At 39.7% G+C, this 20720-nt stretch overlaps 1 protein-coding gene and 1 long non-coding RNA gene across 2 annotated transcripts in view; one reads left to right on the forward strand and one right to left on the reverse strand.

Moving 5' to 3' along the window:
- glceb (glucuronic acid epimerase b) overlaps positions 1 to 20720 on the reverse strand; it is a 62467-nt gene that overhangs the window by 4424 nt on the left and 37323 nt on the right. Inside the window, exons 3-5 of the mRNA XM_030077765.1 lie at positions 15676 to 16205; positions 5767 to 6012; positions 123 to 415 (exon numbers count right to left, since the gene is read on the reverse strand). Of these exons, the coding sequence (XP_029933625.1) occupies positions 123 to 415; positions 5767 to 6012; positions 15676 to 16192 (1056 nt within the window). The 5' untranslated portion in view covers positions 16193 to 16205. The remainder of the gene's footprint in view (positions 1 to 122; positions 416 to 5766; positions 6013 to 15675; positions 16206 to 20720) is intronic.
- On the forward strand, positions 2231 to 3639 carry LOC115377779 (uncharacterized). Its single transcript, XR_003930069.1, has 2 exons — positions 2231 to 2603; positions 3383 to 3639. It is a non-coding gene; the product is annotated as an uncharacterized LOC115377779 (long non-coding RNA).

The raw sequence follows: 20720 nt of genomic DNA on the forward strand, positions 1-20720 counted from the left end.
TCTCCTCAAAAGATGAAATCTGGAAATCAGCTTTAACTTCCACTAGCACACAAACGTGACTGAAATACCGCATGTCTTTAAAATGTTATATAATCAGTATGGAAGAGCCTAAATAAACCAACCTTTGTGGCCTTGACAGCCTTTGTGTTTGACAGCCCCACACCCTTTCTGAGGTCGGTGAGGAGGTCACGGGTCAGAGTACTCCAGACAACTCGTGGCCCGATGCCGTAGGTGATTTCCCGGTCTTTAAAGGCAATGAGCTGTGTACTGGTGACATAATGGATGACGAAGGGAGGGCCCTTCTCTGTGGTCTCCAGGATCACAGACACACTACCATTGGAGATGAATCTGATGTCAAGGCTCAGGATGAAGTCCTTGGAGTTGGCCAGCTGGAGGAACACACCTTCTGAAGACTCTGTGGTTGGGACAGTGGTTGTGGGGGTGGATAGCAGACAAATGGAAAAGGTGTTAATGAGTCCAATCAAACTGGACTGCAGTGGAGGAAAGAGACTTGCTCCTATTTATTCAAGAACACTGTCAAAACTGGTGAACCTCAATTGCCTGATTTCAAGAAATAAATTTTTCTGGTGTTATTCAGAGACAAGACACCTTACTCAAGACATTATCCTCTGATGGTTTGTTAATATGATACCTTCACTGTTTTAGGCATGTTTTCAATTTTCATTCAGTAGTAATGTTCTCATGTGAGCAATAATATTCAGCCAACTTTAAAAAAACATCCAACTTTCAAAAATCTGCAATGTGTGACCATGGATCTTATATTGCTATTACCTTTGTGAAGTGCTTAGCTCTGTGGGAAAGAAAGAGTAGAGAGAGAAGGAGAGTGCAAAACTCGCCTCTCATGGGATGGCAGTTCAGATGTGTCACTGCAGAATGGGCTTAATTAGAAGGAAGAAAGGGGAGAGGATGGTGGGAGAAAAGGGAGGGAAGGAAAGGAAAGTAGTAGCAAGAGGAGAGTGAAACAAGAGGGAGGTGCACAGCTTATAACTATAGCAATAGTACAGCCATAGCAATACTTCCATTTACACGTTTGCATCTTATTCTCTCAGTTTAGACACAAATGTTAAAAACACCTACTCAGACATTATACATTCGCAAATCGTCACCTTCCTTCTCACAATTATCAACTCTGCCAGTTCAAATAATAGTCTGAAGTCATTTCCAACTTAAAAAGTGCCAAGAGCTTCTAGACTTATCTGTCCTGTATCCCTGCTACTTAGCCTGCACAGCAATCCTAAACCCTTTCTAATCAAGGCATCACTGCCCCCAAAGGATAGAGAGGGGCGAGTGCGTGGGAGTCAAGAAAAATGAGGGTAGTGGAATGATGGCTCTTAAAAGTGCTCTTAAAGCCAGTTGTCCAGGAGTGAGAGAGTGAAAATGAGCCAGTAGTGAGGACGATTGAGAGACAAAAAGAGACAGGGAGATCTCACATAACAATACAGACAAGCTGAGAAAGCAAAAGTAGAAAGCCCGAATGAGACATAAAGATAGTTGATCAGAAGGAGAGAGCCAGTCTGGCAGGGGCCTCTGGTTGACTACGGCTCTTTAATGCACTCATAAATCCATTACTTAAGGCAATCAAGAGAGTAAGTGGATTTGTACTGTGGCCCCGTGATTACTCTGCCATCAATAAAGGATGGGCAGGGAATATAGACGAATTTCCATCTCCTCCTCTGTCCTGCTCACGGGCTGTTTAGCAACGAGGTATGAAACAGAAATGACAGCAGTCAGACATATGTGTGTACATAACCCATGTTGGTACATGAGTCAGCATATGCATGCACGCATACACACATCAGAATGCATGTATGTGCCATGCATGTACAGATGCAGAGATGCACGACGTAAACATCCAAGACTCGGTGTATGCAGCAATGCATCCGCCGTCTCCGGTGACTATATGAGACAGAGTGTAGCTGGTGACAGAAATTTATCCACTATGTCTGCTTATACTCTGTTAATTCTAATAGGGATTGACTGGCACATACTGCAATTCTGAACAACCAACTAACCAAAATAGTATCCAGAAAATAAATTGGCAATTGAATGAATGAAATATTGCAGGTGTATGATAGCAGACACCGGTTGTGTAGGAATGCGTAGATGGTAACTGGCAGGTTATTATCAGGGGAAAGACAATTGATCCACTTGTCAGAGGATTTAAGAGGCTGTTCAATGCTGGTGACCTAGATACAGTAAGGAGGAAACATGAAAGACTTGAACAGAGAGAAGGGAGCAGGAAGAAAAGGAGGGGGGAAGACAACGACAGAAAGAGACAGTGACAGGAAAGGAAGAAAATGAGTAAGTTTGGTTTGATTTATGATGAGAGAGCAGAATAAGGAATCAAAATGGATAGAATGAATATGACTATAATGTTTTGGAAGCATGTGGGGATTGAGGATTGATAAGTGGGTGGAGAAGAGAGAGAATGCATAGAGGTGGAACATGAACTGAAAGCTGGGGATTGAAAAGGAAGAAAAATGAAAGATGAAGACAGCCATGGGAGGACTGAGGAATGATAATGAAAACAGGACGATGTCAAGGAAAGAGAGCTATGACGGTGAGCCGAGGCATAAGGAGAGGTGAGTAAGGAGCAGAGGAAAAAAAAAACATCTTGAGTGGAAAAATGAAAAGGAAGTGGTGATGATGAGAGGTTGAGAGAGAGGGAATTAGGAGGAGGGGAAGATTATAGTAGAGCCAGAGCTCAGAGGGCTGACAGTGCCCTGGCTATATGCACAGGAGATCAGAGGAAAACCGAGCCAGTTCAAGAGGCGCTGGGTACATTAATAAAATAAAACAAAGAAAAAAATGAAGAAAGAAAATACATTATGTCATTACCTTAAAATTTAATTAAATTAACGTGTTCAAAATTTAAAATAAACTCTCCAAACTATCACTGATAAATGCGGCCTTGGTCATTGCATAGGGCACACATTTCATTTAGCAGAAATATGAGCACTACAGGTCTTAAAACAATTTGTCCCTTAAACCATATCAGTCGCATCAAAATCATATTATATTGTTTGCTCTCAAGTCACATGGCTGATTTTATTACTGAATTCATATAGTATTGAGAATCAGTGCAAACAATGCAGTAGCATTTTCAGAGGAATGATGGTAAGTATTCCACATTGATATATCAAAACAGACGACGGGATGAAAATCTTACCAAACTAGAAACCTGACCAAAAATACATTTTTAAAAAAAATCAGATGGCATTGTTAGTTCCTTTCTCAACACCTTGACCTAAATACAACTCTGCTTGAGACATAATGAAAATAATGATGTGAGTGAACTGAGACAGTTTTTTTTTTTTTTTTTAAGTTTGTTTTTCACCCATCTCTTCCACCTTCTCTACAGATCAATTTTTTGATAAATAAGGGAAGAGGCTGCACAAAATAAACAACTATACGGACAGAGGGAGGTTGGAGCAGAGTGTCCTCGATACCAAATGAGCCCCGGTTACAATGAGAGTGAACTGAATAAAATGAGGGTTCTTGGACAAAGCTGAAATAGCGTGAAACAGCAACAAGGACAAGAGCCATCCTTGAGTCAGTTCCATTATAAGTGGTTAAAATCTTTTACCCCATTACTTATGGTCTTATAGGAGAAAAAAAAAACAAAAAAACAAAAAACAAAAACAAATATACAATATGATGGCAGTTCAACCACTTAAAAGGCTTTCAAGAGAAGAAGAAGAAGAGTTTGTACTACAGTGTTCACACCTCACCGGAGACCTTTAAAGATGAAAGATTTAGCATAACGAAAAGGCAAATTTAAATTCTGGCTTTCAGTATCTTGAATGCTGCTTCAATTTTGATGCTATTATGGCTGGATTACCCCCCAATTTTGGGACTGTCTGAGGAAAAAAATACTACAAATTATCCTCTTAAAAGTTCATATTGCATCAACCTGCAGTTCAGCGGAGGTGTAATGCATTCTGCTGGTGAGTCTCTGGTATAGAGTAAACTTGGATGACTGTCTCATTACTTTCATAACTAGGCTGTATACTGTCAGAGACCTTCATATTCATGCAGTTTTGCATCTCCATAACAGTATGGTTTCTCCAATGTTTCTTTCCCATAAAATGAATCCCACAGCTAAAGAGAACAGACTCCCACAGATCAGAGAACCATTATAATTTGTACCCTCAATAATGCTCGGTGCTTGTTTCATGCACTTCATCCTACTCAGTATAATTACCTTACAGTACATTGGTGAAAACTGCGGGATACACCATGCTGCTTGAAGGGCCATAATGATTGAATCCTGAATGTATAATCGGATGTGTGTCAACTGTTCGCTGTATGTCACTGTCGGTTTGCACCATATTGGAGCTGCTGAGCTCAATAAAGCTGCATCTTTGTCTCAACAAAATAAAACCTACACCTACAACCAGCAATGCTGTAAAGGGAACAGCTGGATAAAATTGTATTTTTCTAGTAGAAACATTTTAGAGAGTGTGAGAAGCCCCCTGAATCAAACTAATCCAATTGCTACGGGATTCTCCTGTCTTTTGGGCAGCAACTGAAAGCTGAAGAAACACAAAATATTAACTAGCTGTAGACAAGCTAGTGACTTCTCCTGAACTTTACAGTAATTATACATATACCTTGTAATAAAACTGTGACAGCTGCATTAACTGTGTTTTGTAGAATCATTACAATTACAATTACAGTATTTATTTCATTGTAGATTTTCAAAAATGTAGCTCACCTAACACTGACAGTGACTGAAAACAGAGGAGGCATTATGCAGGAGCTCAGATTGCAATCAATAGCCAAAATACTTGCTTATTATTTTTAACTAGCCATGCCATGTTACTTCTGTATTTTACAGAAGCCACCTACGTATACAGTATGCCTTATTATGAACTCTCTATCTTGTCAATTGCTCTGTTATCAAATGACAAAAACTAGAAACAGATGAAGCAGGTAGCTCATCCTAGCTATGGGATAGTTAGCCTATATTAATTTATAGATGGTGTCACATACATTCTGTGGTTAACTAGTTTCGTGAGCTACATTTTGATCATCTGATGAAAATAATGTTAACTTTGCAATGAAAATCCAATAAAAGACAGAGCTCTGCCAAAATACGAGTGGATGCTGTGCCTCTTTCTTCCTGCTGTACATCTCAGTAGCTGCTGCCATCTTGTATTATGTATACAGGACATCCTACCATCAAATCCTTACACTAACTTACACTGGAATAGGAATGAATGATCCAGTTGCTATGGCCATTTCAGTGTCAAATAATTTTTTTCCACATCATGAGAGGGTAGCCTCTAATCACTCAGCATCTCGTGGTTTGTTATTTATTTGAATAAATTTGTGAATTGTTTCAACACATAGGCCAAGACAGATGGTCCAAATAGCTCAGGCAGGCCGCCGAGCTTATAAATGCCGGGGGAAACCCTGTAAAACATTTACTGCTCCAAGGTGACAATTTCTGACTAAAATGAACAAAATAGACAGTAGTAAATGTGAGGTTCTGAGCTAACTTTTCCTTTAATTATATCATAATCATCATCATTATCATGGATCTACCATAATGTAGAAGCACTATTATCAACCACCACAGTCTACCTGTATTTTAGTATTGTGCTAGTGCTAAAGGCTTTGACAAGGATTAGCATCCTGTCCATGGAGTGTAGCTGCAGATGGAGCTGCCTAAAGTTGCAGTCAGCAGCAGATAAGCTTCTTACAATGAGGGTCATCTGGGCTCGAGGAGGGTTTACTTACCCGGGGCACTGAATTGGCGCACAGAGGTGGCACGGGACTTGTCGTGGACACGGTTGAGGCTGCATCCTTTAGGCACACTCCAGGGTGCTGCGCTGGCCCGGCTGTCCCTTTCCTCTGCTGTATCGTAGACCTCCACGTGGGGTGGGCGCTCTGTCAGGTTCTTGCTATAATGACTCAGGCCATACTGGGCAATCTGGATAGCATAGAAGTAACCCTGAGGACCCCACTGGGTGGAGAGAGGCACACCTGGGTGGAAGAGAGGGAAGAGGTAGAGAAGAGCAAGGACAATGATGAGGATGGGTGATGCGAGTATAATTGACAATAGCTCAAATAAATACAGAACACTCAATATTGAAGTAACAAAAAAGCTTCCTAAATGAGCAAAATAAATCTACAAATCATTTATTTTAAGAGCTGTTTTGTCATGGCTGCTTCATTTACAAGGACTGCTGTAATCCTTGTAATGCAGCTGTTTATACAGACATTTTGAAAGGAAACCATACAAAAGCATGTCTCCTCTCATTTATGGCGAGGTTATTTGTGGTCTATTTGCAGAAAATATCCTTTTAAAATGCTAGTTATCATATTGCCTGTTAGCTTTTCTTGGCACAAGGAACTGTTGAGTTGGTTTTGTATAGTGCTGCCACTGTAAGTTGATTCCAGGGGTCATACCAAGAGATGCTGGTCCAGAATGAATTAGAGACACCAAGCTCATGAATTATAAAAACTTTCCAGGAAGAGGAACAGAATGAAAAAAGCTCAAATATGAAGAGAAGGATTTAAAAGGGGACAAGTTCATGAGTATGATAGCTCTGGCAACAAAAGGAAAAGAGTGTAAAATGTAAGAGTGGGCAGTGAGAAAAAGGGAGTGGAGACAAGGAGAAATCAACAGGGCAATGAAACCTGATAATACAGACAGAAACCTGATACTAAAGACAGAAAAAATGGGATAAAGTGATCAAGAGAAATTAAGGGAAAAAATAACATATTTTGGAGAGACAGAGAGGACAACTGAAAAAGACACTGGAAATAGAGAGGAAAAACGTTACTGAACACCGGCCACAGTAAACTAATGGACACAAAGTGTGGTGAAATTCAAGCTAATCTATTTCTAATGGCACCAGAGGCAAGCTTCCCAATTCCAGACGACCAGAAATAGCTTGGGCTGGAGAATCGCTGTGATTAACAGATAGTTTACTTGAAGACCTTGTGACAGAGAGGACAACATGCAACCCAAACCACATTCTTCTGAGAATAATAGTGTAATGTATTCAGACGAGGGTCGGCCGATAGCTTACATGCTCCTGTCAACCAACTGTCATCACAAATCCAGCCGATCGCTGATGTAATTGTCTTGATGCCAGTTGCCGTTCATTACTAACAGGAAACATCTGGTACACAACGTTCAATGAGACAGCACACACAGGCAGGAAACCAGCACACCCTGCAGAAAGCTCAGTGAAATAACAGGTGTGTTCAGGCTACCATCTGCACTGGCTGGAAATAAATATCCCTATATGTGCATGTGTATCTTCTATCTATTGCTAATCTCCTATGTATTTGTCCAAATGCCCAATCAGAATGGATGAGATGCTATGAAGAAGGATAACTGCTGTCACTGGTTTGAATACATGGATTTAAAGGATTGTGTTCAAACAGTTATAGAGACGAGGTGCTGCCAAAAGAAGTGAAGCATAAGTCAAAAAGGATGCCAGCCCATGTGCAAAAGGTCAAATTTTAGAAATAAATAGAGCTTGATTAATTCTGAATTAACCATCCTATGGAAGGTGGAGAAGAAGGATGTAATTTTATAGAGATGATATTGAAGTTTATCCGAAAATGTGCTCTGGTCTTTCCCGCTGTTAAATTGTTCGGAGAACAAACAGCAGATGAGGGTGTTCATGCCTCATTATAATGAAAATAAGCATTCCATTTTCGACTGCAAAACAAACTGCCTTATACATTCACATGCTTCATCCAACTTACGGCTGCATCATTACTAAGATAAAGCAATTAGTATGTCCTAATGCCTCCTAATGATAGTAAGTCAATAATTTATTACTTTAGAGTTTTTTATGAGTACGTGAGGTTTTCTGTTGGCAAATATGATAGCAAACAAAGCATGACACAGAAAAATATGGCATTCTAAAACAGTAATTTGGATATAAACCAAAGTGTGGCTTTATTAAATGACCTTAAAAACTAAGTCTGGGCAGGTTGAGCCATGAAATCTGATTTCTAAAACAGGTGGCTCAGCCCTGCTAATAATTTTAACAAATAACAAGGTCATCCTTTATCGTACTTTGGAGGGGTTTCTACACAGAATAGTTGGATTACAAGGCAAACAGTATCTTTCTTTTCTTGTATGTAAATCATCTCGAAGAAACTTTTGAAGACAGACCACATCAATAAGCAACTATTGCATTAAAGCTGTCATATTATTGAGGATATTCTTTACCATACAGTGGCAGCCACACTGACAATCTAAAGTAGTCACAGTAGCATAAATTTACCAGCTGTTTCCTAACAGCACATCTCACTAGGGGTTGGAAGTTGCAAGTGCACAATACACACCAGTGAAGCTGTTTTGACGGTTGCCCCAGGCAGCCAGCTTGCCTGCAAATACTCCCAAGTGGTGCATCTCACATTTTCAATGCATTCATTTTGATCACCACTTATTATGAAGACCTGAATGACGCTGATGGTATCAGTCACTTGCTGAATCAAAGTGCCCATATTCACCCTTATCCAATGTCAGGTATTCAAAGTAGAAAACTGTAAAAATGCTCATTTTGATCAACTCTGAGAATTTGAATACCCAGTACCCACAACTGATGAGCACAAAAATACAGCACACCACTACGATTTAAAACATTCCCCAGTCCCTTGGCAGACATTATTTTTCTTAACTGTCGTGTCACTTGCATCTCCCTTGACAACTTAAGTCAAATGACTGTCAAAATCCTGTCACTGTAACACTGTATTGTACTCACACATCATTCGCCCACTCCAACTGAGTTCAGCATTCCCCCAGTTTCTCACTGAATAACACTGAGTAATCTATGTGGAATTGGCTGCTAAGCCTCCATATTTTTCCTGACTCCAGAGAGAGGACTTCTCTAACAATCTGCAAAACTAGGTCTCCTACCAATTAACGAGGGCTTCCTGCCCTACAGAAGTGGATCCAGTAGCAACTGGATCTTACAGTTCCTCTGCAACTCTTTTCCTCCTCCTCTTCCTCTGGCTTTTTTTTTTTTAAATCTCTAGTAGGTCTGCTTTCCCTTGTCTGCTGGGTAAAGTTAGCAGGTGTTGAGGAAGGCTGCAGGCATTACATTAAGAAAGGGAAATAAATCTGCACTTTGCAATTTAGGTAACAACTGACAGTCCTGAAGCTAATGTGTGCTTTGTGGAGACTTTTTGAGATGTAATGATACAAACAAATACCAACTGCTATCCGGTCATGTTGCTTTGAGCAGCCCTTTTCTCCTCTCCAAAGTTTGTTGCCAAGATCCACAGTGGACTCAAGCTCTTCATGCTGCTTCCCTTACTGTCTAAAAGAAGCACTCTCCACCCTTCTCATTCCTTAAAATTCCCAAAGGCAGAATCCATGAAGTGAGTGAGCACAAAAACCGAGTCAAGTGGAGGCATTAAACTGAAAAAAACATGACATGAAACATAACAAAACTGATAATATGCAAGACTTCTCTAGTAGAGCTTCAGCGTCACTGTTACAACATTACAATGCTGCTCCTTATGCGCAGCAGGCTACTTCAGCCTCCCTATTAGCCTGCTAGCAGAGAGCTTACCAAAGTTTGTTCTAGACTGGCCTCGAACTGCCATGACGTTTGATGTTTGAGTGCACAACAGACTGAGAGGGAGGGAGAGAGGAGTAGCTCTGCAAAGAGTTTATAGACAAACTTGCTACTGCTCTCAATATCATCTAGTGGTTCACAATGCACATTTAAGGTGAAAGTACCCTAAAACATCTGATTAAAAAACTAGCACTACAGGCAAACTGTAGGTGATGGAGGCTGCTTTGAATGGACCAGCTGCACACAAAACACAGCCTTATTTTTCTGAAGTCAGCAGTTCTTGGTTTTGATTAATGTTTCTGCTTCTTTTGAATTTCTCTGTAAACTTTAGACAAAATAAAATGTGCTTACAGATTAAAAAAAAAAAAAAAATCAGTGGAATTTTGCACTGAAGGTGGATGCATCATTTAAATGCTTAAATTGTTTAATTATAATGAATATGATTATGATGATACTAACCATAACGATTTAGAAAATATTTTGTGTCTGGCCTGATTCTGCTCAGACCCTGTTCATCTTACTATCTCACTCCACCTGTGTTTACACTTGATAGATAGACACGAGGTTGTGTGTGTGCATGTGTTAGAGATTTTGAAAGGGACCATGTGTGATGTATGGGTATGCCAGCAGAGAGGGTGGGTGCATTTCTTCAGGCATATGAAAGATAGTAGCATGTGTATCGTGTGTCTTTTATGAGAGTATGTGTTTGCTTGTACAGACGCTTAACTACCAGTCATCTGCTATGAAATGGGAAGGAGGAAGAAGGGAGGAATGAGAGAGATAGCCCAAGAGAAAAGAAGAGAATGAAATAAAATGGACAGATCTTGATTTAAGAGGGTGTTTTAGAGAGGATTAGCTACTTACATTAATGATGGTGCCCTGGCTGTTAAGGCCTCATTATTCTCAACTTCTGTTCTTTGTCTCGCATGAATTCACTGGTCCAACTAGGAAAAAATAAGACCTCAATTTCTAACCTCCTATTATACATCTGTAAGCCCTACAGCAAAGTAGTCCACATAAAAAGTTATGTATTCAAAAAGTGTTTTCCAAGACACTGTGTAATGGTAAAAACCTTAAGGAGAGAAATTTGCATACAGGATTAGTAAAATGTAAATTTCAGAATGATTTTTTGGAAATGCTCTACAATATTAAAACGTCCTTTTGCATTGTAACAATGCAATCTAAAGAAACCGGTACCTGCTTGATATCTGCAGTTCAAACAGCCTTCCACCAATCTGGGTGGGTGTCAAATGCTCGAGTTGATTGTTTACATCCCACCAGACTACAGCAGAGGCCAGAGAGATGAAAGAGGGTTGTCTCTATGTTTAATGCATATGTGCCGAAGGCCCTGTTAAATAACTTTTCCATGGGTAGCAGGGTGTGTTGGGGAAGAAATGCTCCCATGACCTTGTTTAAGCCCCGCGGTAACTCTGACTGTGACAGGCTAATTAATGGAGTGCTATTTTCACCCATAAAAATATGCTATATTGAAGAGAGGTGTGTATGAGGGTGCATGATGTGGAGAGCTAAATAGCAAGGAACCATGAGCTTAATTAATGGAGCATGGGAACTTGTGGCATAGAGAAATGTGGGTGTGTGTATCAGTGTAGATGTGTGTGCTCTGTTTTTGTACAAAAAAAAAAAAAGGAAAAAAAAGGAGTGGTCCACAGGAGATAGGAGATAGAGAGTAAGTCGGCTCCCCACTGCTCAACAAAGAGGTACAAATAGATTTGGTTGGATTCCTGCCTGATCCATTTTCCACCCAATATGTTCCCTTCTTTACCTGTGGTGGGGGACACAATTAGGGTAAAGATAAAATAAATACAATCTGCGACCCAGCAGGGCTGCAACTCAGACACAAATGTAATTTTGAGTACTGCTCAAAATTACAACTGTGTTACATTCAGAATGAGCGTCACAATCTCTTAAAGAGAGGAAGACAGAAGGAAGTACACAGAGTCTGTGGAGCTCTTACTAAAAAGAAGAGTGTGTCAGTGGTGGTGTTTGTGTGGTGAACAGAAGAGCAGGCTTAAATCACAAGCTAAAAAAATGTTTCTGGGAAAATGTACTATTCATCTCAGCAAAAATACCCATTTACTGCCGGCAATTTACAGGAACTGTCTATCATTACTCATCAACCTAACCCCTGCAACTGACACTTTGCCAGTGAATATATCATCATTAATTGTATCTCCCGACCAAAGCAAAAAGACAATGAAATGGATTTCACATCAGTGTTTTCTATTGCAGAATTTCTTTTCATTCTTCCTTTTTACAGTGTTTTCTAAAAAGAAAACAAAGCGGTGATGAGTAAGTGTCCCATCAACTCTAGATCAAACACGGCTGAGAGAAACTTCAGTGATAATCCTTCTGAAGATCTAGTGGGAAATTGAAAATTACTGGATTTTGTGATTATAAATGCATCATTTCATCTTAAAAGGTGGTGTTCTTTTTGAGGTCCCACTGCTATCCCTTTGGCAGCAGCCTTGAGAAAGTCTCCAATGTCCGCATATCGCCTGCCTTTGACATTTAAATGTAGGTGGATCCAGCTTCTTGTGGAGACATGAAAGTAACTGATTATCTCTTCAGTAGTTCCCAGTGTAGGGAGCCACTTTCTGAAGCATGTGCAGAACACACTTAAATTGTCAAATGTGTGGTTTGGACAAATATCTTCAGATATTCTTTCTCGACATCATCAAGGCTAAAGGCTAACTTTTTGCACTACTGTCCAAGGATCCTCCACAAAACAATTTAACCATCCTTAAGTGAAAGAGGACCATCCCGAAGTTGAAATGTCATTTTGTCCAAATAGCTATTAGTTGTAGTGATTGATAGAATAGTGATTGTTGTCATGAATTAAAACCATGAATATTAAACAACAATGAAAGGGTGAGATGATTAATTGGAATTTAAATACAGAGAAGACAAATCAAAAAGCCATTAAAAATGTCATTGACAACAGGAGGCATATGCAAATGAAAATTATTTGACTGTAACATCGACAACGCTGACATTTCAACTCTACATTTTGACTCTGTCAAAGCTAATGCTCATGAGAACAAGAAACATTTTTCCCAAGTTGACACGGTGAAAGCATTTTTGTCACCAGACAGTTGGAAATTTAGCCAAGACTAGCCATGGCTGCTTCTGCGATGTGAGCAAAAGCCCACTCTCTTCATGTGGCCATATTATGCGCGCATTTGCTTTGCACTTCAGAGTAAAACAAAACATGCACCTTTTAGATTCAACTCTGATTTATGGGATTAATTATTATTATTTTTTTAAATAATGACATATGGTTTACATAGGTGCCAAACTGTAGGGGGTGACCAGTACCAATTCATTGATCAACTACTACTACTACTGTTTCTTTCATCTACAAAGAAAGAAAAAGACAGCAGCACCAAAGTCCCTTGGTTTTGGTTTTTACATTTAGGTAGTTTAAATCTCTGTTAATGCTCTGTATCTATCGAGTGACTAGCCCTGTCATAGTGAAATTACATGGAGCCAAGGATCCATCCACTACAATGCAATTCAGCTGCAGTATTGAGAGTCGACTGCACATAAGCTGGAGTTGCACACCCCTATCTAGTCTCACAGACTGTATGGATGAAGCCTTGTCTTTACCTTGCACCTCATGCATTATGATGAGCTGTCAAATAAGTGTCCAGTGTCCAATGATGAATGAAAAGCCAGTTCAATCTGTAGGAGGAAAGGAAAAAAAATCCAAAAACAGAAACGCTTTTTTCCCCTCTTCATCTAAAGGCCATCCTGGGGAGGATTTGCCTTTGTCTCAAACATATTTTTTTGATTGTCTCCAGGACATCGGGACATCATTGGTCTCAAGACCTTCATCAGTGTCAAAGGAACCTTGATAAGCAAACACCTTTACCTGTGGATGGAGTCTTACAGTAGGACAGACATCCAGTTTGCTTATAACTGTATAACTGTATAACTGACCCGCTGGCAATCTTTGAATGAAAAAGAAACACTTTTAATTGACTTGACACAAATCAGGTTTTATTGTGTTATTGTTAAAGGAGGGCTAATTCCATATAAACTGGCATGGGTGAAATTGCGTGGGCGCTTTTGAAATTTCATTTGTCTTGCTGTTACGGCGCATGAAACAGGAAACTGGTAAAAGGCTGTTAATTAAGCCCACCAAGATTTGAAAAAGAGGCAGTATTCTTTATTATTCTTTGTGGGCCACATTACTTTAACACAAGCATACATAACACGGCCAGGAAAGAAATCAAGATTTCCTTCTTTATTATGATTTAGTCACTCTAAACGGCCTCTTTCTTTTCATGTGCTGTCCATCAACCTACTGATTAGATGATCTAATTATACCTTCCTGCTACTCTTCTTGCAGTTTTCTGCAACTGCAGTTAACCTGTATGGATGTATGAACTAAAGTACAAGATAATTGGTTTGCAATATTCACCTGCATTTTAATAGCTAATGCTATGATTGACCCTGCACAACCAAATTAGCAGTAATAGCTATATATGGTGCTGTAATAATAGTTAAAACAAAGATGAATACCAGACCCTTTCCTGATGAATCTGATATAAGCTTCTCACCATTCACTCACAGGTGTGCAGTGTGAATTTTGCACCAGTTCATATCCATCTGATTCATCACACCCTGGTTCATTAGGTTAGTCAGGTTATGTAGTTGTCCTACTCTACCTGCCCATCCATTGATGTGCTTTGCCAGAAACATCTGTCTGGAAGTTACGCCATTGCTTGTCAAAAAGATGAACAGACACACACCGACTTACAGAACAAAAAAAGCAGACTAGTGGACTACTAGTCAATCAGGCCCTGCAATCTTCACAATCAGTTCCATTTTCATTTACTTTATTCAAGGTCGTTGATGGTGCATTATTCACAGGGGCAAGAGGTGGATTACTTAAGGCTCTCTTCCTCAAAAACTCTCTATGGGCAGAGTTTTGTCTGTTAATGAACAGGGCTGTTTTAGCATTTAAGAGGTGTTCTTGGGACTTTCACACGCACAAGAAATGCTAATAATCTCATGCAATACGCATAAAGACAGAGGCAATCATTTATACAATCCAGGCTCCCGCTTAGCCTCAAGATACACAGAGACAAACAGAGGTGAGGAGGAAAGCAAAATCGGACTGCAGAGAGTGTTAATTGGTGGTGTCCTCTCATTTCTCTCTGAGGACAGGAATGCTCAAGCCCTCTACAGTGGGCAAACACATTATTCTCCAGGTCTATGCTATAATAAATCATATATTTTTATCCCAACATAGTCATTATATTACTGTGTTGTTGATGCATAAAAAGAATTTGATTCTGACTAATAGACTGGAATGTTTCCAATTATATAGGCTATAAAACATCATAGATATTAATCAGAGATGAATATCTGTGAGTTAAATCTGATGTTCAGTTTTATAATAGCTAAGTGCAATTTACATATAGTATTTGTTGTTTGTTTTTTGAGTTTTATGGAACTAGCTATATGCTGCACAACCTGTTTTCCTAATGATGATGATTCAAGATGAATGCATTAACACAACATTACAGGTATAATGGGTGGTGAATAGCCAATGAAATCAGAATGACTGACAATCAGAATGCTGCAAAATTAAGAGAGCAGTAGGTGTGTAGTTGCATCAGAGCAAAACAAAACTGAATAAAATAAATAAATAAAAATAAAATGCGCTGCCTTCTGTGCAGCTTCTAGATTAAGCACCGTTACACGGCACTTAAGTCAAGGTCTAAATCAGGCCTTTACTGAGGCATATCATTATTTCATAGAATTTATCTGAACTGATCTGGAAGTTTAGTAAAACATTTGCCTTTATATGTTCTTGAGCTCAATGTGAGTCTATACAGGAGCTCCTATAGAATGCAGATCTTCTGTTTTTCACCTCCTCATTCATATGCATTGCACTGACAAAATGACTCTAAAAAGCACAGCTCTAAAAATTAGGCCACCACTTCCTTCTGGTGAACCTGAGGGACAGTATGTAGACTTATATTGAGCTCAAGAGCATATACAAGCAGATGTTTAATCCTTCACAAAACTTTAGTTTATGTAAGTTACTGGAAGGTACAGCTCTTACCTTCCACCCCACTGATGCACTTGACACGGTCACGGACCTCCACATTGTATCCCTCAAATGACATGAAGACGCCATCGGGGTGATAGGGCTCACGCTGCGTGTACACCTTTGAATAGCTATGCTGGAACTCAAAACGGTCGTACCCGTCGTATTGCACCACCTTGCCGTACACCTCAAAGTATTTTTCTATCCAACTGAAGGGCAGGTAGACGTCTCCGCCTTCCCGGCGCCCTTTGATAGTCACGTCATCATTGATCAGGCAGTCGACTTCCTCATACTTGATGCCACTAGCAACACCAACAACAGGCGGGGGCTCCGGGGGCTGTGGAGGCTGCTGCTGGCTACTGATGCTAGCATCTCCCACCTTGGCACTGGGAGCGACTGGAGGAGCACGGGGCAGTAAGCGCAGGGAGGTGTCGCTGGAGCATCGGTTCCAGAGGAGCACAGTGATGAGGGTGAAGAGGGCGCAAATAACAATGAGGGTCTTGTAATTCACCCTGGCAGCCAGGCAACGCATGGTCACAGCTCACCTGCATGACAGAAAGACAAATGTAGATTACATTAGTGGCCTGTACGATTGATAAACTGATAAAAAGATGAGTTAAAACATTTCAATAGCAATAAATTAAAAAGCCATCTAATATCTGCTAGTAAATTTCTTGCCATTCTTACAGATGAAAACCTCACTTGGAAAATGAAAGCATCCACATCCATAATTACAAAACAAGGTCAGCCAATAAACTCCATCCCGCGTTCTTCAGATCACATTAGAAACTCCATCAGTATCAGTCTAAACTCCTTTAAGAAGACAACTATGCTTTTCTTTTTGAACCAACAAAGCAATGCAACATCATTCTCCTTTTTCATGTATGTGTTTGTACTGGCTTTTATGCTCTTTGTCTCATTTTAGGAGGGTCACCCGACAAGCCCTTATGGGTTTTTCTGGCTCCTCCTGCATATTTCTTTTATTAGGTTATTGTTGTCTCTTCCCAATCTCTAGGTTCTGCATGTATTTGGTATAGTTTTGTGTTATGCATTTTCATTATTGTTGTTATTATTATTATTGTTATTATTATTATTATTATTATTAGTAGTAGTAGTAGTAGTAGTAGTAGTGGCATTAGTATGTGCAATAATAGTGCATAAAACTAAACTAAACTGATGATCACAACTCTCAGATGTGCAGACACAGCCTACGGTGGAGGATGACACAGCAGCCTGATAGATGTATGTTGTTAACAGCCTTCTAACTACAAAACTGCATTGTTATAGAAATAAAACTGTTCAAGATGCTGCACCAAGTCTGACCTTCAACTGTCTATAGGCTTGCCGTTTACTGCCTCATTTCTTTGATGGCTTTGATACAAAGATAGGATTGAGTCATTTTGCATTGACCTGTCATGCCCTCCTGGATTACCGTTATCAAAGAGCGAAGGATAAAATGAAAAGATGCATATCCAAATACATACAGCCAAAGACAGATAACAGAACATCAACCATCAAATGTCAGATCACACTATCATCAACAAAATGACTGATTTAACCATTATGTTCACTTACAGCTAGGAGTGACTCTTTAATCCAGTGAAAAACCCAAGAATCAGGCTAATACTGGTTATATCAAAGAAAAGAAAAGCTCTTAACCAGTGAGTTCAGAGTAATCTGAAAGAGCTGAGTGCAACCAAAATAAATCATTTAGCAAATGATCAAATGTAAATCAGATCCAGTTTAAATAGGGCTGGGTGTTGAGCAGCAGTGGAAAGTACAGTGTAGCTAGCTTTCCCAGCAATTTTCTCATTTCTTCTTAAAACGATATAGAGGTTGGGCAAGCACCAAACACTGTTGTTACAGAGGAACCTGAGGGAATGCTGCCTCAACAAAGTAACTCCCTCTAAATAGAGGGCAAGTTGTGATTTGTGACAAACATAACATTTTGTCCATTACTTGAGTGAGGAGCCTGCCTTTAACTACTTGTTTTGAGTCAAAAATTCCTGAAGAGAAGGTTGGTAAGTGTGAGTGGGTATACGTGACGCCAAGTCTGGGTGAACTGAAATAATGCATTGAGCAAATCAGGCATGTTACAGAGCCAATCAGTCTGGCTCCATGCTTCATGTCTGCCATGTTTCTCTGGCATTTTCATCGACCCTGCAAGAAATCAATGGGCAAACTGGGGCCTCCTCCTCCACACTAATTACAACTTACTGCTCAAGGAATTTACAAACAGCAATGACAGAGCTGGGCCCTCCGATGAGAGGAGGATGGGAGGAAAATCATTACTCCCTAAGTTCATTTCAATGCCTCAGCTTAAACCAGCCATTGCTAAAGGTCAGTGCAATTAATGTGCATGAATTGGACAATGGGGGCAATCTGCCGTAGCAACACAAAGTTAAATTACAGTGATGGTGGCCTCTCTAACAAAGTTAGGCAGCGTGAGCTGATGGAAGATGAAGTATAGGCTCCTTGTTAAAGGACAAGTCCACTTACTATTCATCGTTTAGCCCATGCACTACAGAGCATGCATACTTTACACAACTGCCAACCATTTTCCAAAGCAGACCAAATTTGTGCTTTGAATGCCTTTTTCCTACCTTGCAGGCAGTCATTATTTTCTATTCTTTTCATAATTGTAAGAAAATCATTTTGCAGACACTTGAAACTTGCTTGAGATAGGTAATCCATCATCATAAACAGTGAAATTGCCCTAATGTAGTTTTGTCAACGTTATTTTATCATTTCACATGCTAATCTAGAAAGTCTGCCGATTTGGTGCTTAGGTGCTGGTGGGAAGCCCAACATCCAACATCCAGGATTTTCAAGTTGGAAAAATGAATTTCCTAATTGGTAAACAGACTAAATATCATGCAATTTTTAAAAGACAGAGGCAGCCAAGCCATCCATAGTTTATCATCTGGGTTTGATTTTCAAACAACAGCACACAAATAAAACGTGGTTTGACAACACACTTGGACGTCCTGAATATCAAAGCTTCCCACCAGAGCATGACTGCACCAGCACACCTGCAGATCAACATGATAGGGAAGGGAATCACTGGGTAACTGGGGATATGACACTACCATGACGTTACCTACATAAACAACTGTATCATAGCCGATTATCTTATAATAGCGCATAAGGCAGAATCACTATGAAACATTATGATAGCGGTAACTGAAGAAGGAAAATACCCCAAAAGCTGAAGAATTTTTCAGTAAGCAAGATGCAATCATGTTTTTAAGTATTTCAATAAGCACAGTGACTGCAACATGCACATGACAGAACAGGTCCAGTTAACATGACAGCAGGATGTCATGTAAAGGTTCTCAAATCAAGATAAGTTTGAATCGAGGTCTGGACTAAAGTGGGTGGCTAGCTGAATGCACCAACCCAATGCTGTTCTTTTTGAACTGGTCTTCACTGAAGTTTTTAATTGATATATTTATGTTTACTTACTCACTGTCATCTGTCATCATAGAGTTCTTTAATTTATTTTCATTTTTTCCTACTCTAACTCAAATTAAAACATCTCAAGTATGGTATGCTTTGGAATATACTCATATAGTCTGCAGTAACATGACCATGCATTCTGTGTAGTACATGGACTAAAACACAAATAGACTCTGGAACTGTCCGAATCTGTGCCACAAAACTGTACAAAAATGAGAAAATTTGTTTTGGCTATGATGCAAAGATTGTTTTGTTTTCATACCCAAAGAGCAGGGAAAAAATATAACATGGATATTTTCATTCTCAAACTTCTTCTCTTCAAATTTTTATCTGTTCCTGTGTCTTCTTGCGAAAAAATCTGCCTGGGTGTATCTCTCTGCCTGGTAAATTATTGCCACATATAAAAAGTATCATTGATATTTGGAGAAATGTCAGTGTGGTGAGGAGATGAAAGATTGGGCCGGCGGGAGCTCTGACAATGCTGAAAATACAAGGCAGAAGGCCTGGGGACTGCACCCTGGAAGATAAGTAGGGCCTGCCTTGTCAGAGAACTGACTATAAATAATTGGCTCTTTTTATAGCGGTTCCTGCCAACATTTAGTTCAGGCTCAAGGTGGATGGACATGGGCTTAAGTCAGTGAATTAAATGCTGCCTAAACATGACCAAATGGGGTAAAGCACTACGTGTCTTCCACTGTTACTTATCCACAGCAATTTGCTTGCTTAATAGTATTTTTTATTTCATCTTTATTGAATAATTTCACAGCAGAGGCAGATTGGAGGACATGCGACAAGGATCCCAGCCAGATTCAAAGCCAGGACATTACAGGTACACAGTATGCATGCCTTAGGCAACTGTGCCACCAGTATGCTCCTCATATAATCTTTCTAAATCCTATTAGGTTCTTCTATGTCCTATAAATTAAGTTACCACAGGACCATCCATTATTGTATTTATGTATGTATGTATGTATTTCTTTATCCAGTGATGATATATGCAACTCATATGTGTAGCTGTGAACAGTGTAATTACAGGTCAACATTTTATAAAGGCAGCCAAACAGTAGCTGTATTGTCTATTGAAGCAAATCCATGTAAATCCATAAGATATGGATGGGCCTCTGTATAATCCATGTGTTATCAGCTCAAATCTCAAAGTGTTGCGCAGATGTAATCCCTCTGGTAATAACTGAGTTACTCGTGATGAAGAGGGAAAAGTACACAAATACACGAAATAAATACTAAAAATAAACAAATGTGACTGGAAACGATGTAGAAGACAATCCTGTTGAAGGATAAAAGCTTTGCATGCTTGACAGATTGAGGCAAAAGACAGTGGAAAAGAAGAGGAGATTTTCAGCTTACACAGTCCCAATGTCCTGTTTCAGGAAATTGGACAGTATTTGAAATAGCAGGTGGCGACTTCAGAGCTCAGCTTTTTAAATGATAGCATCAGTCTTTGTGCATGCTCTGAATGATCAAACGTGGCTCTCTGTATGTATGAAGTGTTAGCTGGTAACCAAGGTGATGCCCATTTTCCTATCCTAAATGCCATGATGCACAGTCCACAAATACTTTAGTAACTGCATAACAATAGCTAG

The sequence above is a fragment of the Myripristis murdjan genome, chromosome 3, assembly GCF_902150065.1.
Source record: "Myripristis murdjan chromosome 3, fMyrMur1.1, whole genome shotgun sequence".
In the NCBI taxonomy this organism is placed as follows: domain Eukaryota; kingdom Metazoa; phylum Chordata; class Actinopteri; order Holocentriformes; family Holocentridae; genus Myripristis; species Myripristis murdjan.